The sequence below is a fragment of the Dendrobates tinctorius genome, unplaced genomic scaffold (assembly GCF_039654945.1).
Source record: "Dendrobates tinctorius isolate UK_male_01 unplaced genomic scaffold, ASM3965494v1 ptg000056l, whole genome shotgun sequence".
Lineage (NCBI taxonomy): Eukaryota > Metazoa > Chordata > Amphibia > Anura > Dendrobatidae > Dendrobates > Dendrobates tinctorius.
Genome location: NW_027361724.1, coordinates 6420823 through 6440681, shown reverse-complemented (window position 1 = coordinate 6440681; position 19859 = coordinate 6420823). Strand labels below are relative to the sequence as shown.

At 35.2% G+C, this 19859-nt stretch overlaps 2 protein-coding genes across 2 annotated transcripts in view; both read left to right on the top strand.

Moving 5' to 3' along the window:
• Positions 1–19859, top strand: part of TTN (titin) — a 295687-nt gene that overhangs the window by 67543 nt on the left and 208285 nt on the right. Inside the window, exon 41 of the mRNA XM_073577613.1 lies at positions 5746–5802. Coding sequence (XP_073433714.1) covers positions 5746–5802 — 57 coding nt within the window. The remainder of the gene's footprint in view (positions 1–5745; positions 5803–19859) is intronic.
• LOC141091731 (uncharacterized) lies at positions 5845–15688 on the top strand. Its single transcript, XM_073577416.1, has 2 exons — positions 5845–5885; positions 6752–15688. The coding sequence occupies exons 1-2, from the start codon at positions 5845–5847 to the stop codon at positions 14256–14258; spliced, it is 7548 nt and encodes a 2515-aa protein (XP_073433517.1). The 3' UTR covers positions 14259–15688.

Below are 19859 nucleotides of genomic sequence, written 5' to 3'. Positions count from 1 at the left end.
CAATGTAAGTAGAATATGATTTGCAATAACATTTTCTTCTTTTCCATATCTGACAGCCATTGCACTTTTTATCATATATATATCTATTGAGAATTCAGACCAAACTGACCAATATGGCAAAAAGGTTGACTTACCAAAATTTGTCAGTCTACCATCTCACTCAGTTTGACACTTAGCCAGGTTCTGTATGGTGGCTAAGGGGATCTGACGAAAATGCATTTGTTTATTGGAATTCTTTTAAGGCCTACATAAGTGCACTGTTTAAAAGGTTGGCCAGAGCAGATACAGGTGCTTCTCACAAAATTAGAATATCATCAAAAAGTTAATTTATTTAAGTTCTTTAATAGAAAAAGTGAAACTCATATATTATATAGAGTCATTACAAACAGAGAGATCTATTTCAAGTGTTTATTTCTGTTAATGTTGATGATTATGGCTTACAGCCAATGAAAGCCCAAAAGTCATTATTTCAGTAAATTAGAATACTTTATAACACCAGCTTGAAAATTTATTTTAAAATCCAAAATGTTGTCCTACTGAAATGTATGTTCAGTAAATGCACTCAATACTTGGTCGGGGCTCCTTTTACCTCAATTACTACATCAATGCGACGTGGCATGGAGGCGGTCAGCCTATGGCACTGCTGAGGTGTTATGGAAGCCCAGGTTGCTTTGATAGCAGCCTTCAGCTCGTCTGCATTGTTAGGTCTGGTGTCTCTCATCTTCCTCTTGACAATACCCCATAGATTCTCTATGGGGTTAAGGTCAGGCAAGTTTGCTGTCCAATCAAGCACAGTGATACTGTGATTTTTAAACCAGGTATTGGTACTTTTGACAGTGTGGACAGGTACCATGTCCTGCTGGAAAATTCAATTTCCATTTCCAAAAATCTTGTCAGCAGAGAGAAGCATTAAGTACTCTAAAATTTCCTGGTAGATGGCTGTGCTAACTTTGGTCTTGATAAAACACAGTGGACCAACACCAGCAGATGACATGGCTCCCCAAACCATCACTGATTGTGGAAACTTCACAGTAGACCTCAAGCAGCTTGGATTGTGTGTCTCACCACTTTTCCTCCAGACTCTGGGACCTTGATTTCCAAATGAAATTCAAAATGTACTTTCCTTGTGAGGTGTGTCAAAGACTGCCTTCTGGACATCTGTCAAGTCAGCAGTCTTCCCCATGATTGTGGAGCCTACAGAAACAGACTAAGGGACCTTTTTAAATGCTTAAGAGGCCTTTGCAGGTCTTTTTTGCTAATTTTTCTAATTTATTGAGATAATGACTTTTGGGTTCTCATTGGCTGTAAGCCATAATCATCAACATTAACAGAAATAAACACTTGAAATACATCACTCTGTTTGTAATGACTCCATATTATATCTGAGCTCACTTTTTGCATTGAAGAACTGAAATAAATTAACTTTTTGATGATATTCTAATTTTGTGAGAAGCACCTGTATTATCGATAACCTATCCGCGTGATAATTCATCAATTTCAGATCAGTGTTGGTCCAACACTGAGCATCCCCACCCATCAGCTGGTACTAGCGCTGGTGGTGATCAGATGTAAATATTGAATATAGGTGACCAGCCCAACTCTGAATGGTGGGAGTGCCAGATGATGGACTCCCTCCAAACTGATATTGATGAGCTATTATAAGGATAGACCATCAATATTACATGCCAGGACAACCCATTTAAGGAAACTATTTTTAGTTGTACTAGCTAAGTTTTTCAAATAAATATGGACATGCTTCTTTACAGGGCAAACAATTCCTGCAGATTTTGCATCACCTACCCCAGGGCAGATTATTTCTTCTGAGTCATTTAAGAGGGAGCTGGTTGCTCATTGTCCTATCTTCATCCAGCCTATTTCAAGCTATACAGTAAACAGTGGGGAAACTGTGCGCTTTGTGGCAAGAGTTTCTGGTTTTCCCAAACCAGAAATATATTGGTTTCACAACCAAAATAAAGTTCAACCTTCAAAAAATATAGTTTTTCATTTTGATGGATCTACAAACACAGCTATACTTATCATAGTGGATGCCTTTCTTGAGAATGCTGGTGATTATACCTGCAAAGCAAAAAATAGTGCTGGTGAAGTCTCTTGCGCAGCCACCCTAACAGTGACTGAAGGTAAAGCCCTGCCATCCCATTGGGTTCACATATGACACATTTGCACAACTACTAATAGGTTTTCATCTTTTGTACAGTATTCTCTTCTTACACTTTTCACTTGGTATGCAGATATCACTAACATCACACAAATTCACTTTCTTACGTTGACTGCCATGATGTCTAAATCATTGCTCCTCCATACCCACGTTTGTTGACATGATATTCATTTCAATTCAAAATTATCAGTTGGACCAACCATAGCTAAATTATCTAACTATTACCAATTATTTTAATCCAATAGTAAAACAGGTGTCACTCTTACAATGGATCATTAAAGAACAATCTTAATCAAAATTTGGAAAGCGACAACGAAAGAAGATGCAACCTTCTATGTCAGCATGAATTTCCAGTACTTCATCTCTTGTCAATTTTTTTGTACAGAGCATGCAGTTGGCATGCGTTATTCTCAAGTCATGTTTACGTCTTCTTGATCAACATATTTGTTCTTTATCGTAAGGAATATTGGACAATTTAGTTGATAATTTCTTTTTTTTCGCTTGATTACACAGTGAAACCCGTAGTTAGTCAAAGCTTTACAAGTTCTACGAAAAGCATTACAGAGTCTGTCAGCACACAGTCAGTGTCAGAAGCCACAATGTATGTAAAAGGATTTAAATCAGTGCAAGGGCTTACCTCTGAAGAAGGTATACAGGTTTTTGAAAGTGTTTCTGAAAGTTCTTCCATAACTGCATCATCTGTGAAGACAGTAGAAGCAAAGTTTAAAGAAACCATCAGTCAAAGTAGTTCAGAAATGGTTACCAAAGCTGCCATTAAGGACAATGACAGTCAGGCACCAAAGATACTGCTTCAACTTCATGATATGACTGTGAAATGCGGAGAAGTAGCCCAGTTTATCTGTGCAGTACAAGATGGAAACCTTCAAGTCATTTGGAAACATGAAGGCAAACCAATAGAAGACACCACAAGAGTAAAAATTTCTCAAAATGGAAATGTCATGTTGCTTACCATAGCGAACGTTCAACTCACAGATCAAGGCACATACAGTTGCACTTTACATAATGATTTTGGAGAAGAGACAAGCACTGCTGTACTAACTGTAGAAGGTGGCTATTAATTTTGATTAATTTTGATGCCAAATTCATTTTTCAGAACTTGAAAATAAAAAAAATATAAGATGATGGTTCTTTAGCTGTTAAAATAACATATACATAAAATCTCAAACTAACAATGTTAATGTAAAACGACAAAACTAAAGTAATATAACATTTTACTCAAAAATGTGAAATTCTAACATGCTTAGTTAACTCTATGCCAATATTTTCACATGAAAAATTGTAGAATGATTAGATTATTTAGCGTAATATAATAAAAGTGTTGTTTGTTGTGTTCTATGACATTACAGACATTGTAATATTGCTACTGCAATAAATTGTGATTTTTCACAATGAATTTGATAGTTATACATGCAACAAAAGATAAATTAGGAATAGAAATTAATGTAATTTACAAACGTCACTATTGCTATAAGCAAGTTATATTATTGTGGAATAATATCTTGCAATGTTATGGACTTGCAACTAATATAACTAATACTACCATTACTATTTTTCTACATTAAACATGACAATAAAATTAAAAGAACCATCGATAAATTATTTATAATACTTACAATACTAACCAATTATCTAACTGGATCTAATTAATAGTACTATTATGCACTGTATTCCCAAGCCATTTCAACTAACATTTTCTAAAATTTATTCTCACCTAGCACAAGAAACCACCACCCTGGCAGTTGCACAAATAGACTCTGAATCAGATAAAAAAAGTTTTAAATCTCACAAAGAAATTCAGATTAAGAGTACTTACGAAGCAAAACAGGAAACCACCGTGAAAACATCAAGCATTTCTATCACTCCATCGCAAAGACCACAGGGTCCCGAAAGGCAAAGAAGCAAAGAATACTTTCCGGACGTCATTCCTTATGAAGAAATAATAGACTCTTGTGCTATAGTGCCAACGTTTCTTGAACAAATGCAGCTTGAAACATTTGTAAAGGAAGGCGCCGATGTCTCCCTCTTTTGTGTCATAAAGGGAATACCTGCGCCTTGCGTTATATGGCTCTTCAACAAACTTCTGGTTGATGAGTCTGCGACATGTCTGTTGAGAAATGATGGTTCACTCTGCAGCTTAAAGCTGCTGAAAGTTCTACCAAAGCAGAGTGGTATCTATACATGCAAAATAGTTAATGCTGCAGGACAAGCCGAATGCAACACTCATCTGAGAGTGACAGGTTGGCAACTGCATGTTCCTTCCAAATATAAATCCTTGCATATCAGTGTATGCAATGAACAAAGATTTACAAAATACATTGACCAATAGATCCATAATTTCCAAATGCATTTGAGGCATGTCAAGGCATGTTCACATACCTCCATTCACATGATCACACGCATTCACTTCACATTTGCTCACATCTTTAAATTGTTACGGCATGTGCTTCTTTATGTTCAGTTTGGTTGTTTATCTGTCCTTGACTCTTAGGAATGAGCAAAACTCTTGATATCCTTCAGAATTCCAGTTTTCTTTAGTGTTTAATTTTATTAAACATTTTGTTTGAAGTCGATTCAAGAAAAATATTTTGAGCAAAAAGCTAATTCAACTTTTTTCTTTATCATCAGCACTAAACATTTGATGTTAGTAGCCTATATTATTGTGTTGACATATTAAAAGATAACTGTATTAAGTGCTTTAATCTGAGCCTTGAAAATATGCCTTTTTTTTACTTCAAAAGTAGTGATGAGCGAGTATACTTGTTGCTCGGGTTTCTCCGAGCATGCTCTGGTATTCTCCGAGTATTTTGGCGTGCTCGGAGATTTCGTTTTCAACGTCTCAGCTGCATGATTTGCGACTGCTAGACAAGCTGATTACATGTGTGGAATGCCTGTTTGTTAGGGAATCCCAACATGTATTCAGCCTGTTTAGCAGCCACAAATCATGCAGCTGAGATGACGAAAACTAAATCTCTGAGCACACCAAAATATTTGGAGCGCATCCAAGCATGCTCGGGGAAACCCAAGCAACAATACTACTCGCCTATCACCTTTGAAAAGTTAAAATTCTCATGTTTTTTATTGAATCATAATTTAATTTTATCACAATTTGCTCATTCTTTGTCTAAAATGTATCCTTGTCTATGTATTATCATTTAAAGAGAACCTACCACCTGGTCAAAAGTGGTCAGTTTTTGCTCTTATTTTATTCACTCCCCTGAGTATGTCTTTTTTTAAAATCCACCATATGGTTCCAGAGATATGTTTTTTTATTAGTACTACTATTATGGTTTTTATCCATGGGGCACTATTCACAGAGTAATAATTCAGAGCAACCCCAAGAAATACATCCAGAGAATTATGTGAGCAGCATCCACTTGGTAAAAATTGCATCTCTGGAACCACATGGGGGATTTAAAAAAAATTTGAATAATCATGAGAGCAGCGGTAATAACTGGACACTCTTGGCCTGGTGACAGGTCCTCTTTAAGAAATCAACTCCAAACATGAAAAGAGGTTTCAAACTTAATATTATTTTTCTTTCTTTATAGCACTGGAAAAGGTTCTGCAGGAGAAAATAGAGCAACAGATTGAATTCGAAGTAAAAGGTACGCAAAAATATTTCATTCTTAGAAATGTTAGTGGTATAAATGCTAAAAGCAATGCAAAGTGGAACTTCAATCAAGACCAGGTAATATTATGATATGTATAATTATAGAAAAATGTGAATGCGTTATAAATTATTGATTTACCTAGGCAATATATCAACATTTTCTATGATCTTAAAATGTGCATGAAAGTTTTTTCAAAGTTTTTGGGCTTTTACAGTGAGCTTAGTTTATTTTCCCTGTAAGATTTTATTACAGCTTTCCGTCTCTGCATGAAAAAGAATTAATAAAAATGTCTAAAACTGTAAAAAATGTGTCCAGTAATATAATTTTCAAGATGCTGTTTTTTTTTAAAAAAACAACGCATTTGAAGACCTTACATGGCTTGCAGATGGCATCTAGTACTGTACGTTATCATTGTTGCTTGCTGTTTTCTGCTTAACATCCTAAGTATGCGGCTGTATTAGTTCGAATAAACGCCTTCTCATTTATATGTAGATATATTACGGATAGTTGCCATTTCTTGTTATTTTCCAAAAATTATTTACTCACATTCAAAAGGATCAGAAAGGGCGTTTATTCTGCTGTCTGCAAGTCAGGTAAGAAAGTAATATTACATTTTAAACTCACTAAAACTTTCGGACAGCTGTGCACACACAGAATAAAAAAATTACCTAAAATTTGTTGAGATTTACCTGTCTGTTGAAGAAGAGATTTCTACAGTTGGAAGAAAGAACAAACAGCGAACGATTTTCGCATCAGAATCTTTAAAAAAGAACAAGGCGTTGCGTTTATTCGAACAAATATGGTGAGTGAATATTTTTCTGGATTTGTACTTTATGTAGCATGAATATGTAAATATTCAAACATAATTCAACATTGTAGTTAAAAATTAGATAATTAATTTAAATTCAAATATGTGAGAACGTGAACTATTTTTAAAATGCAGATTTCATTTTTCTTTAGAAATTTTCTTCAATGATATAAAGAAGAATGAAAAGCAGAGAGACTTAAGAGGGGCCTTTTCTGATACAGAAGACTACTTGGATCAAGGACTTGTCTCCTCTAATAGATGTGCAAGTCGGACATCTTCGATTGGTTCTTGGTCTGAGTTCATTAAGCCTTCCTTCACACAAAAGTTGACTTTTCGATCTGTGTTAGAAGGAGAGCCTGCTGTTTTCCGATGCAAACTTGTGGCCTGTCCAGCACCAAATATTTCATGGTTTCACAACAATAAGCCTATTGGGAAAGAGAAACGTAGGGTGGTTAAAACTGAAAGTGCTATGCACATTCATTTCTGCAGTTTGTTCATTAAAGAAGTAGAAGACAGAGATTCTGGAAGTTATCGTATATTTGCTATTAACAGTGAGGGCTCAGCTGAGAGTACTGCATCATTGCTTGTAGCACTGAAGGAAGAGCAAAATCCAAAATACTTGGATTTTGTAAGATTTTCTGAGAAAACACATGAAAGTATTGATTCATTAGTACAGAAAAAGAGAGAAAGCAAATTAAAAGTTGACCTTAAATGTGTTGGATCACCCCACGATAAACGTCGAGAAACGCAAATATTGCGAAACCAGTACCCTAAAAGAGGTATTGTCAAAACAATAAGCTTTGAAAAAATTATTTCAGGTGAAACTCAGAGCAAAGGGAAAAGGAGAAAAAAATTGGATAGTGATAAATTGTTAGACAAAGAAATACAAGCAAAGTTGCAAAAGTTGCGAGAGCTCAAACGTGCAAGAGGAAGTAGAAGTTCAATTTACTCTTCTGATTTGTACTCTGATATGGACCTTGAGTCTTTACAAAGTGATACAAGTTTCCACTTTGAAAAGGAAACCCATAAATTTAGCTCATTTTTAGATGTGCCATGGGAGCCTAAAATAGTTGCGGGACTGAACGAGCTCCCCTTTTCCATTCCACAAATAATTGAGCCAGGTATAAGTAATGAACCACAAGAAATAAGAGAAACCGGCATCTTTGATTCATCTATACTCAAAAATGCAGAAGATGAAACTAGGATAATTCATAATGAGAGAATTAGTGCAGTTGGTAAAAGAACTTTTAATGAAATTATTATTGAGTGTGATCAGCAGAAAGACAAAATTGAGCAAACAAGACCTTTTTTGAATATTGATATTGTTTTGCTTAACATTAAAAATGATCCCGCAGTAGAAATAGATAGTACTTTGGAATTGACAGAACCCATACAAATGAATGAGCCCATCAAATCAAAAGTACTCCAAGATCGTTCAGAAATCAGTTATGTGAGTCAAACAGCACAGAAATTCAGCCATAGTGAAGTCAAATTCTTTCAGTCTCCGGATATACATGATACCTTGGCAGATGCTTCTGATGAAATTCCTAGGGATAATATTAACTTTCCTGTACAACCACATAAAGAACCTAAAGACTTAACAAAATTAGAATCTTTTTCTGCTAAGCCATTTCTGGAATCAATGCAGAAAGAAGCGATGAATAAACTAGAAACATTTGAAGAAACAATTCAAATGAATAAACCCGTCAGATCCAAAATACGCCAAGGACCATTTCAGGCTAGTAATACATATCAAAGTTATACAGATATGGTGCAAGAAGAGCATAAAAAAAGCTCCAATAAAGATCTTAAATATGCTAAGTTTGCGCATGTAGCAGGCCTACAAAGTCATGACAATAAAGACAATGAACACCGGATGGAACATACTTTCTTACCTGGAGAATTTAAATTACAAGAAAAGAATCAAACCATTGGACACATTACATCTAGAACATATGATGAGATATATTCACCAAAAGTGGAACATAAAACAGATGTAGAAATGGAAGCATTTGATAACCTTACCAAATCTGTAAAGGTTAGTCAGGAAGAAATTCATAAAGACCAGATACTTTCAGATGATATTCTAGAAAAACAAAAGCCTGTAATGGAAATTAATTCCAGTAAGCCAATAACTGTCACTGGTGATCTCCAAAAACAAATGCAAGACAGTAGGTTAGATGCATCTGAACCAATTGAAATGTATACACCGGTTAAATCTAGAATTTTCCAGTCCTCTTCTGAAGGTAGACTAGAATATATTTCTGCACAGCAGATTATAGAAGAAAAACTGAGTCTGCGTGAACATGAGAAAATTCATGAACTTATTGACAACACTTTATATGAGAAAAGTACAGCAGTGAATGAAGGAGTTGTTTTTTCTATTGTTGAAAGTCATCTAGACATTTCAGAAAAGGATGCCATCACAATGAGTGATGTATCGCAGAAAGTGGAGAAAGATATGAGTATTAAAGAGTCCATCAAAATACATGAACCAGTTCCAGCTCTAGTAATACCTGAAGCAATTCAACTAAACAAATCTGTTACATCAAAAATTTTACAAAAACCTACTGAAGCTACTTTAATGCGCTTACTAGCCAATGAAGCGACTGCCAAAGAAAAGCTACTTGAATCTGATACAGCTAAGGGAAACTACAAACAGAATCATGAACAGAAAGAGTTGTCTACTCAAAATATACACATATGTGCGGAAGATGATGCTTTGGGTACACCATTTATAAGCACTACTGAAGTTAGAAAAGAGGATTTGGAATTACCAATGACTGAATACTCAGAGACTAAAAAATCTGATGTCTTGCAGGAACTGCCTAAATCAAATTTGATTGAATCATCCATAGAAAAATTAGAATACAGTGAAAGCAAGCAAAGTTGGCTTGAAACAAAACAACAAGAAAAACCTTTTCAAGAAATGTTTGGAAATGTAGATGAAAAAGTTCAAGAATATTATTCTGAAATGGACTCATTACTTGTCGGAAAAGATACCAATGATGGTCAAGATTTACTTTATGAAAGGCATGAGCCAGAATTACCCAATTTCACTGAAATAAACCAATTGGGATTACAGCAAACAAAATGTTCCCATGAATCTGACCTGTCATCTTCAATTACTAATAAATTTCAGCAGGCAGTCAGCAGTGAGAAAACCATTCCACAGATACCTCCTGAAGTGAAAGAAGAAGACAATGCTGTAGTAACACCAGTTTCTGATTTCTCATCCGTTAAAGATACTAGATTTGCAGAAGTAAATGAATATGCAAAATTAGAATATTCAGGTTCATTTAAAGTTATTGAACAAAATTTATCAAAAGCACTGCTAATTGATCAGCAAGAGAAAGTTAAGGCTTTAAAAAATAAAGAAAGTTTTCAAGCCAAAACTTTTTCCGAACGGGTATATGAAAAGCCAGAGTTTTTACCACATAACGAAGACAGAGAAATTCCACAAGAATTAAATGTTGAAAAAAGTTTACTGATTGACACTTATGATGAATCTGGGGAAAAAGATGTGGAGTTAGAATTGCCAGCTTTGAAAGTAATTAAGTCTGGCAGTTTTCATTCTAATGAAAGCACTGGTTACAAGAAGATGTTTCCAAGTGCACCTATGTTTACTAAAGAAATGGAATCTCAGGAAGTGTGTGAAGGTGATTCATGCACTTTTACATGTATTTTCAATGGTTATCCTCAACCAACTGTTTCTTGGTACAATAATGACAAATCAGTTTCCCGAAATGAAGATGTGGTCATACTTACCACAGAAACAAAATCCACTTTAACATTCTCTACTGTTCTTCCTCAAAATTCTGGTTCTATAACATGTGTGATATTTAACCAATATGGAACTGACACAACATTTGGCAAACTCAAGGTTAAAAGTAGAGAAAATCAGGACCAAAGTGAAGATAAAACCTTAATGAAATGTGAGATGCTTATATCTGAACATTTCACTGAAGGTGAAGATGAGGAACTTGTATCCCTTTTTGCCAATGCTGAAGAAAGGTCTCTTACAGGTCGTAATAGATTCAGTCTTCAGCTCCCCTATGTTGGCTATGAAATTCACCAGAAATCAGACATATCATTATCATTTCCCGTGGAAATTAAAGTTACTGCACCAACTCCAGTTCCTGATTTTGAAGAATTAGAAGAAACCTTCCAGACAGTTGAAATTGAACAGAAAAAGTCTACTACCAATCACAAACAAAAAATCAAACACAAGTTTACCTTTGGTTTTGATGTGTCCAGTAAAGCAAAGGAAGCTATTCAAGAGAATGAAATTCAAGTAGATGTTAAAGAAGAGGCTTGTCCTGTTCTTGAATGTATTATATCAGAGGATTCTGAACCACAGTTGACATGGCATCAAATCATCACAGACACTTCGAAAGAGGATAAAGCCATTTTAGAAAATGAGGCACAACCTGTTGTTCCATCAGTTAGTTTGAAAGAACCTGAAGGCATATCCACTTTAATTGCATGTGATACAGAAGTCAATGATAATCTGACACATGGCATCGATAAGACAATTATTGAGAAAAGAAGCACTCACAATGATCAAATAGACTTAAAGGTTAAAGTCCAAAGTCCACATTCTTCTAATTATGATGGTACAGATATTACAGATATCACCAAGAATGATATTGTTAGGGAAAGAAAAGAATTGGATGACACTGTAAGTAGTTTTGCTAAGGATATAGAGAATGAAAAAGTTGAAAGAGATGCTGTTCCACAATCAACTGAAGAACAAAATTTAACACTTTCAGTTATTATTGCAAACAATAAAAATGTTCACCAGGAATCAGTATCTACAGTTTTACAGTTTAAAAGCAATGAAACTATTGAAATTAAGCTTGATGCTGCAAAAGAAAATTCTACAGAACAAAGTCTGGGTGTTGTGCCTAAAGATCTTGTCATTGATGCCACGAGAAAGGATTTGCCTATGGTACCTAAAAGAAGACGCTCCTTTATTAAAAGTAAATCTACTATTGACAATGAAAGCAAACCAGTGGAAAGTACAACTTTTGATCAGAGAAGAGTAAGTGAAGAGACAGCAGACATGAAGAAGGCCCTACCAGTAGTGCCTCAGAGAAGGCATTCTTTTGTAAAAAGTAGATCTGGTACTGACAATAAAACTATTTTCCGGAAGAGTTCTCTTGTTGAAACAATCAGCACTGGCCAAAGACAGTTGCTAAATGAGTCAGCAAATATTAGTGTTAAGATGGAATTACCAACACCTCCTCCTAGACGGCGGTCTATGGTGAAAACTCCAGTAATATGTTCTGAACCAAAGCCGTTAGAGGCAAAATCAATTGACTCAGAAAAAGCAAACCGAACAGAAAAAGAGAACATTGGACAAATCGAGCAACTAGTAATAACACCCTCAGAAGACAACAAATTCCGATTAAATTTGGATAAGTTAGTTAAAAAAGATGATGTACAAAGTTTAAATGAAATTGCAGATATTTCATACCTTGGTATTTTTGAAGGTGAAGATATAAGTAATGACTATTTAATGTCAATTGTGAACAATGAAAGTATTGAGTGTGAAAAACGTGGGCAGCATATGAATCTGAATGAAAATAATCTAGAGGATATTCAAGGAAATGATTACCTGACGGAAGATATAAGCACTTCTGAAAACGTGACTTCAGAAAACACGATTGAAGTTTCTCAATTCAATATACCTCACTCACAGATTACTACTCAATCCCCTTCTGTACTACTAGAAGATGTAAAAAACGAGAGAGACTTTAAGATTGGACAGATAACATCACTGGAGGTTGAAGATGTCACCTTTGATACTGTATATGAATTTTATAAGAATCAGTCTGCTCGACCATTTTCTCCAGAATCTGAGATGTCAATTGAAGCCAGCAGTATCTTCAGTGACGAAGCTATCGATATTGAACAATTTTTCACTCCACCGTCTTCTTCTGAGCATTTTCACTCTCCTTTAAGTGAAGCATTTCTGACACCAGCAACTTCTCCTGACCGTTACTTTACACCAGTCCAACAAATGTTGGACTCTGATGGAACAGAACGATGTCTGTCTTCTGATATTGCTGGCCCTTCACAAATAGGCTTAACAAACACTGGAAAAGTAGGGAACGGGGATGAAAAATACTTAGACAGAGAGGTTCAAAAGCCACCAGCCTTTGTTAAACCATTTCTTAAAAAGCGAATTTTTGAAAATAATACATTGAGCTTTGCTGCAGAAGTTGTAGGTTGCCCCTCGCCAGTTGTGACATGGTGCAGAGATTCTGCAATACTTAAACAGGATGTTAGAATCAAAATAAGAGAAGAAGGCAATGTACATATACTAGAAATTCACAACATACAACTTAATGAAGGTGGAAAATATAGCTGCATTGCAGTGAACCCTATGGGAGAAGCCAAAAGTTTTACTCAGGTGGACATTTTACCTCTTGATGGCAAATCTTGTGCTTTGCCACCTCCTGTAACTCATCAGCATGTAATGGAGTTTGATATGGAGGAAAATACAATGTCAAGGTCTCCTTCACCTCAGGAAATTCTTTTGGAAGTTGAACTGGATGAAAGTGAAGTTAAAGATTTTGAGAAGCAGGTGAAAATCATAACTATTCCTGAATTTTCCCCTGAAAGTAAAAGCATGGTAATTTCCCTTGATGTACTTCCTTTGGCTTTTGATGATCAAAATACAGGGAGTGAATCAAAAGATACTGATGATGTTAAGATAAACTTTGAAGTAACTGAAAAACCACCACAATTTCACGAGCACATTTCTGATTTGAATGTAGCACCAGGATCAGATGCAGAATTTCATTGCTCTGTAAATGGTATGCCCACACCAACTATTAAATGGTTCAAAGAAAGTGAATGCATAACATCAGATTCAACAAAATTTGTTATAAAAGAAGAAAGAGAGAAGCAAAGTCTTGCGATATGTGATGTGAACATGTCTGATGCAGCAACATATATTTGCAAAGCAGAAAACAGTTATGGAGAGGTATCTTGCAGAGCTTTGTTAGCTGTTACCATCGCAGATGCTGCTAAAGATGAAATTAAGGAATCCATTGATTTTCCTTTAGTGGGTGCGGAATGCACAACTCAAGGATTTGAAGAAACAATAGAACAAAACATTTTAAATGAGAATGAAGAAGAAATAGAAGTTGAGTTTGAGTTTCAGAGTGATAATGAAGCGAATAAAGCTGTTGAGCTGATTGCTATCACTGGAAGTGAATGCGAAGAAGGAAATGAGAACTGCTTAAATATACAATTTGAAGTTTTTGATAAGCCTTCTTCAGAGGAAGCTATACAATTTAATGCTAAAGGTTCTGAAAGTTGTTGCTTTGAGTTTCAAGTTACGCAATCCCCTCCAAATTTCTTAATCCCAATTCTGGACTCAACAGCATCACTAGGGACAAAAGCTAATTTCAAATGTGTAGTTGATGGCACCCCTGTACCTGATGTCTGTTGGTATAAAGATGATAGTTTGGTTCAAGGGGAAAAGTATGTACTTGAAGAGGATCAAAATGGCTGTCATCAGTTAACAATAGATAATGTTGATGCTGGTGACGAAGGCCAATACAAATGTTTGGCTACAAACAAAGAAGGAACTGCAGAAACAATTGCATCGCTTATAATAAAGCAATAGCATATAGTGACAAACACGTTTTTCTTCCAAGGTGATAATTTTGCACTCTACAAAACTTGATGACAAATAATGTCAAATAAATGATCACTGCCATTTTGCCATATGTATTCTTTACTGTAAGCTTTGATGCTAAACTGTGGTCTGTTAGAAAGTTTGTGTTTTCAGTGTAAATATTCATAACATGTTAAGAACTGGTAATGGTAATATATAATGTCCTTTTAGGATACAATTTTGTGTTCGGCCATCTTTGATTTTGCATTGGTCAGAGTTTCTTTAGGCTGTATAACTTCCTATGATAATGTTCAAATGAGGATGTAAGCGTTTGATAATTAAGCATTGTAGTCATAAAATAAAAGTACCTATATAATATAAACTTTTTTATTTTTCTGTGTATTATTTTACAGCACATTTGAAAACATTTTAGCAGCATTATCAGTGAATATTTCCATCTTTACACATCACATACAGTATATAAACTCTACATACATATATACCTTACATTGTTAACTTCATTCATATCATTATATTTAGTAATAATGCAACTAAGGTTGTATTTATTGACTGATTAATATGTTTAAAAAAGCAATTGGATGTTTTAAATATATTGTATCTTGGCCTGCCATGTAACTATTATTAATCTTTACCATCAATTTGAAAGTTATCCCATCTATAGGGTAGGGAATGACTTACCGATCATTGGTTGTCTAACCTATGGGATCCTCACCAATACCGAGAACCAGAGACTTGTGTGAATGGAGCAGTGATCGTGTATTCGCACTCCTGTACCTTTCATTCTTAATGGGACCTGTCATCGTCACTCCCATAAGAATTAACGGGGCAGCAATGTGCTTCATTGACCAACAGTCCATTCACGCATTGTTCTTCAGAGCTATAGTCCTGGGGATCATGGCCGTTCCTATCCAATGAATTTACTTATTTCCTATCCAATGAATAAAAGATCCTTTCCAAACTTGAGAATACCCTTTAATTGGATGCATGTTGGAATCAATTCACAACCAATTTATGGGTTTTTGTTATTCTTAAAGTAAAATCGCAAAATGTATTTTAGTTGAATGGTTGACATTGAATTCCCAAAAAGTTGCAAGTTATCTTAACATCATCTTGAGTATTGCAGAGTAAGTCTATATTTCTACCATCACATTTCATAAATACAAATGTAATTTCTTTGAAGCTACTATTGTGATATAGTCTGTTGTAAGTATGGCAAGCAATTTTATGATTAGAATAATATGAGGATGTACCTTTTGTTAAAGAATAATATTTGCCTTCCAATGACATAGTTACCAAAAACAAGCAAAATGTACAATAAAAATACAATATGGCAAACATTTTCAATGTATTCAACTGTTCCGTTGTTCATTGTACTATTACGTTAATTTAATAAAATGTTAAGAAAAGTATGGGGAAAATTTTGTGTGTTTTTGTATTTTTTAAACTGCCAATTGAAAACTCTTAATTTAAAATATTTTTTCCGTATTCTGTTCTCCATAAGTTGTGTCCTCTGGAAAGGAAATATTTAAAACAATTTATTAATGCAGATTAATAAGCCTATTTACAGCACTGACTGCAAGGATAGAATATTTAACTCAATCCTTTCCAAAGCATAAGCGTTGCATAAAGAGATCTGTGGTTCTAAGTCTACATAAAAAAAAGTTACTCTGTAAATCAATTTGCTTTATTGATTTTGCCCCAGTTTTTAAAGACATAATATTTTACAAAAGTGGACCATAAAATTCAATATGAAGTATGTAGTAAGGGCGGAATATTATTGGTACAGGTCCATACTACGCATTCCCAACATTGTATTAACCACTCCTCAGAAATTAACCAGATTTTGTCTCCGATGTATTATTTCAGCGCTCTTAGTTAACAAATGCCACCACATTTTTTGTGCCATTTTGACTACTTCGTGCTTTAATATGCTGCCTTTATTTATTAAGCTGACAGAGCCAGATATTTTGAATTTTATACAAAATAATAAAGCTAATTATTTACAGAGTTGCTAATCTTTTTTGTAAGTTAATAAAAAGGTAGAATTTAGAATCTACATTTGCAGAGAATTGCTATATGATATTCAAGTTTCTGATAGTTGTAGCATGTCGCCTTACTACATATTGCATCCTAAAGTATTGTGATAACAAATGCTGACAAATTGGTAGGTATTAATAAGAAGTCTGTCAGAAATGCATTTGCCAAATTTCAGCAAAGCAGAACTAACGATTCAATGGGTTAATTTGCCTTTTTAAATCTCCTGTGCATATGCCAACCATGTTTGCAGAAATTAATACATTTGAACATGGTCCCTTCTTGACATCCCACTCACTACAAGGAAATGTATTCACTCCATAGGATCGCTTATGCCGATAAGTTGTTATTGCTTAGGGAAGTATTCCCATTTTTTTTATTTTAAACGGCCCATGCTTTTCATTGAACGTTGTGTAAATCTAAAATGGATGCTTTAGGACACTTCCCTCATCAATAAAATTGAACATGTAACATTAAACATGAGTTGCCCAAACTGGACAGAATGTTTATATTTAACTTAATTGTGAAATTAAACTTAATTTAATGTTTCTATTATTATTTGTGTTTTTTTGCTTTCAAAGTTTCCCTTTTGATCGGAAATGGAAATATTACATTTTTATGTTCTTTTATATTTATCAAAGTGTGTAAAAAAAAAACCCTCTGATTTTTCTCATCAGTAATGTGGTAGAGATGGCAAGTTACAAAAATCAACATCCACAGTGGCATGTAAAAGTTTGAGCACCCCTGGTCATAATTACTGTTATTGTAAACAATTAAGCAAGTTGAAGATGAAAGAATCTCTAAAAGGCCTAAAGTTAAAGATAACACATTAACTTTGTATTTTAGGCAAATATATATATATACAGTATGCATATATATATATTCATCTTTTATATTTTAAAAATTGCAAAAAGGAAAATGAGGTGATGCAAAAGTCTGGGCACCCTGCATGGTTAGTACCTAGTAGCACTTTTTTACAAGTATCACAGTTTGCAAACACTTTTTGTAGCCATCCAAGTCTTTCAATTCTTCTTTGAGTGATTTTCATCCATTCTTCCTTGGAAAAACCTTCCAGTTCTGTGAGATTCCTGGGTTGTCTTGCATGTACTTCTATTTTGAGGTGTAGCCACAGATTTTCAATAATGTTCAGATCATGGGACTGTTAGGGCCATGGTAAAACCTTCAGGTTGTGCCTTTTGAGACAGTCTATTGTGGATTGTAATGTGTGTTTAGGATCATTATCCATTTGTAGAAGCCATCCTCTTTCAACTTCAACTTTTTTACAGATGGTGTTATGTTTGCATCAATAACTTGTTGAAATTTCATTGAATTCATTCTTCCCTCTACCAGTAAAATGTTCCCCATGCTATTGGCTACAATACATTCCCAAAGTATGATTGATCCACCTCCATGCTTAATGGTTGGCGAGGTGTTCTTTTCCTGAAATTCTGTGCCCTTTTTTCTCCACACATATCTTTGATCATTGTGGCCAAATAATTCTATTTTAACTTCATTGATCCTCAGGATTTGCTTCTAAAATGCATCAGGCTTGTTAAGATTTTCTTTTGAATATTTTTAATGCTGAATTTTATGGACACAGGAGAGGTTGTCTTGTGATGTCTCTTCCATGAATGCCATATTTGTGCAGGTGTTTCTGAACAGTAGAACAATGTACCATGACTCTAGAGTCTGCTAAATCATTCTAAAAGCCTTTTGCAGTGAAGCGGGGGTTCTGATTTGCCTCTCTAGCAATCCTACAAGTGGTTCTTGCTGAAATTTTGCTCGTTCGTCCAGACTTCATTTTGACCTCCGCTAATCCTGTTAATTGCCATTTCTTAAATACATTTCAAACTGAGGAAAGTGCAACTTGAAAATGCTTTGCTAGCTTCTCATAGCCTTCTCCTGCTTTGCTGTCCTCCAACATTTTCATTTTCAGAGTGCTAGGCAGCTGCTTAGAAGAATCCATGGCTCCTGTTTTTTGGCACAAGGTTAGAGGAGGCTGAGTTTTTATAAAGCTGGGAAATTTGCATCGCCTGGCCTTTCCTAATGATAATAGGGATCAAGCCATAACTCTAACAGTCTAATTAAGATCTGAAACCTTGGTCAAAGTTATCCGAGCACACAAATTTACATAGGTGTTCAAACTTTTATATTGGCTCATTTTCCTTTTTGTAATTTTTAAATGTAAAAGATGAAAACTTTTTTGCCTAAAATATAAAGGACATGTTGTAACAGCGTGTCCCTCCCCCAGCCTGTGTCCCTGGACTGCAATGTAATCAGGTCTGAGTCAACAACCAGTGGGGGAGTCTGTCTTTATTCTCCTCAGCATGGGACTTATCCAATACAAACATGTTGCTTCTGGAATCTCCTTAAGTTAGCCACATAGTGAAAAGTAGGTGGGAGCCCTTCCCCATGGAGGGGTGGATCCCAGGACACAGAACAATAGACACATGTTTGGCCCAGGCAGTTGGGTGTTGATGGACCAGGGGCTAGGATCTTATGCTGAGGCGAGATCCTAGTGCCCATGTGTGGAGAGTTAAAAGCTGCCACATGGAATGATGTTATGTCCCTCATCTGTTGGATCCATTCAACTCATCCCAGGAATATTTTGTCTTTTCCCTGGTATCGGATTACTGGGTGGCGCCCCCGGAACTGTTTCTCTCTTGGTGTGAACTCATTGTGGACTCTAAGAGACGCTATTGATATTTTATGTTCTATGCTCCCTGTCTCAATAAATCCTGTTGGATTGATCTTTGGCCTGGTGTTCCTTCATGCTCTGTCGCACACACCGTCACACGTGTCTTCTTTAAATTTAGCCCTTTTAAAGATAATTTCACCTTCAACTTGTTTAATTGTTCACAATAACACTAATTTTGACCAGGGGTGTCCAAACTGTATGTTATAGAGTGATGAGTCTGCATGCTTCCATACACACTACAAAAAAGTTATCCAAACTCGCCAATATCGGCGAGATTTGAAATTAGTCTAATGTCTATGGGGACCTCACAACTTTCCCTTGACTGATGATCCCAGAGAAGAAAAATATTTGGCTTGCTAAATATCAGCAGTCAATTATTTTTCTTCTTGAGGAAGAATCAGGCAGTGGCTCTCTCATAGAGAAAACATTAACTCCCAGCCAAGTCCAGCGTTCTTGTGTATGAGGGAGTCAGGAGGGATAGGTGTGGGCTGAGTCTAATGTGTATGGTGAACTTTAATGGCAACTTTTCTAACATTATGTTTTATATACAGTAGACCAAAAATTAATAATGATTCACATGTCAATTGTTGGTTGCTAGTAATTAAATTAAGGTTTGTTTTATTCTTGAAATTTCTTTTTTTTTATCTTCATGCTGCATGTAGTACATTGAATGTGATTTTTAATGTATGTTTAAGTGTGCATTGAATTAAGTAAAAAATAGGGACATATTAAAATCTGAAATCAGAGAGCAATTAATAGTTTAGTGTCAGATATACAGTAATATATTATTAATATAGTACTATTAACTTCTTTTTCTGTGCAGACATGACTAGTTCTTTTGTAATATCTACAGAGGA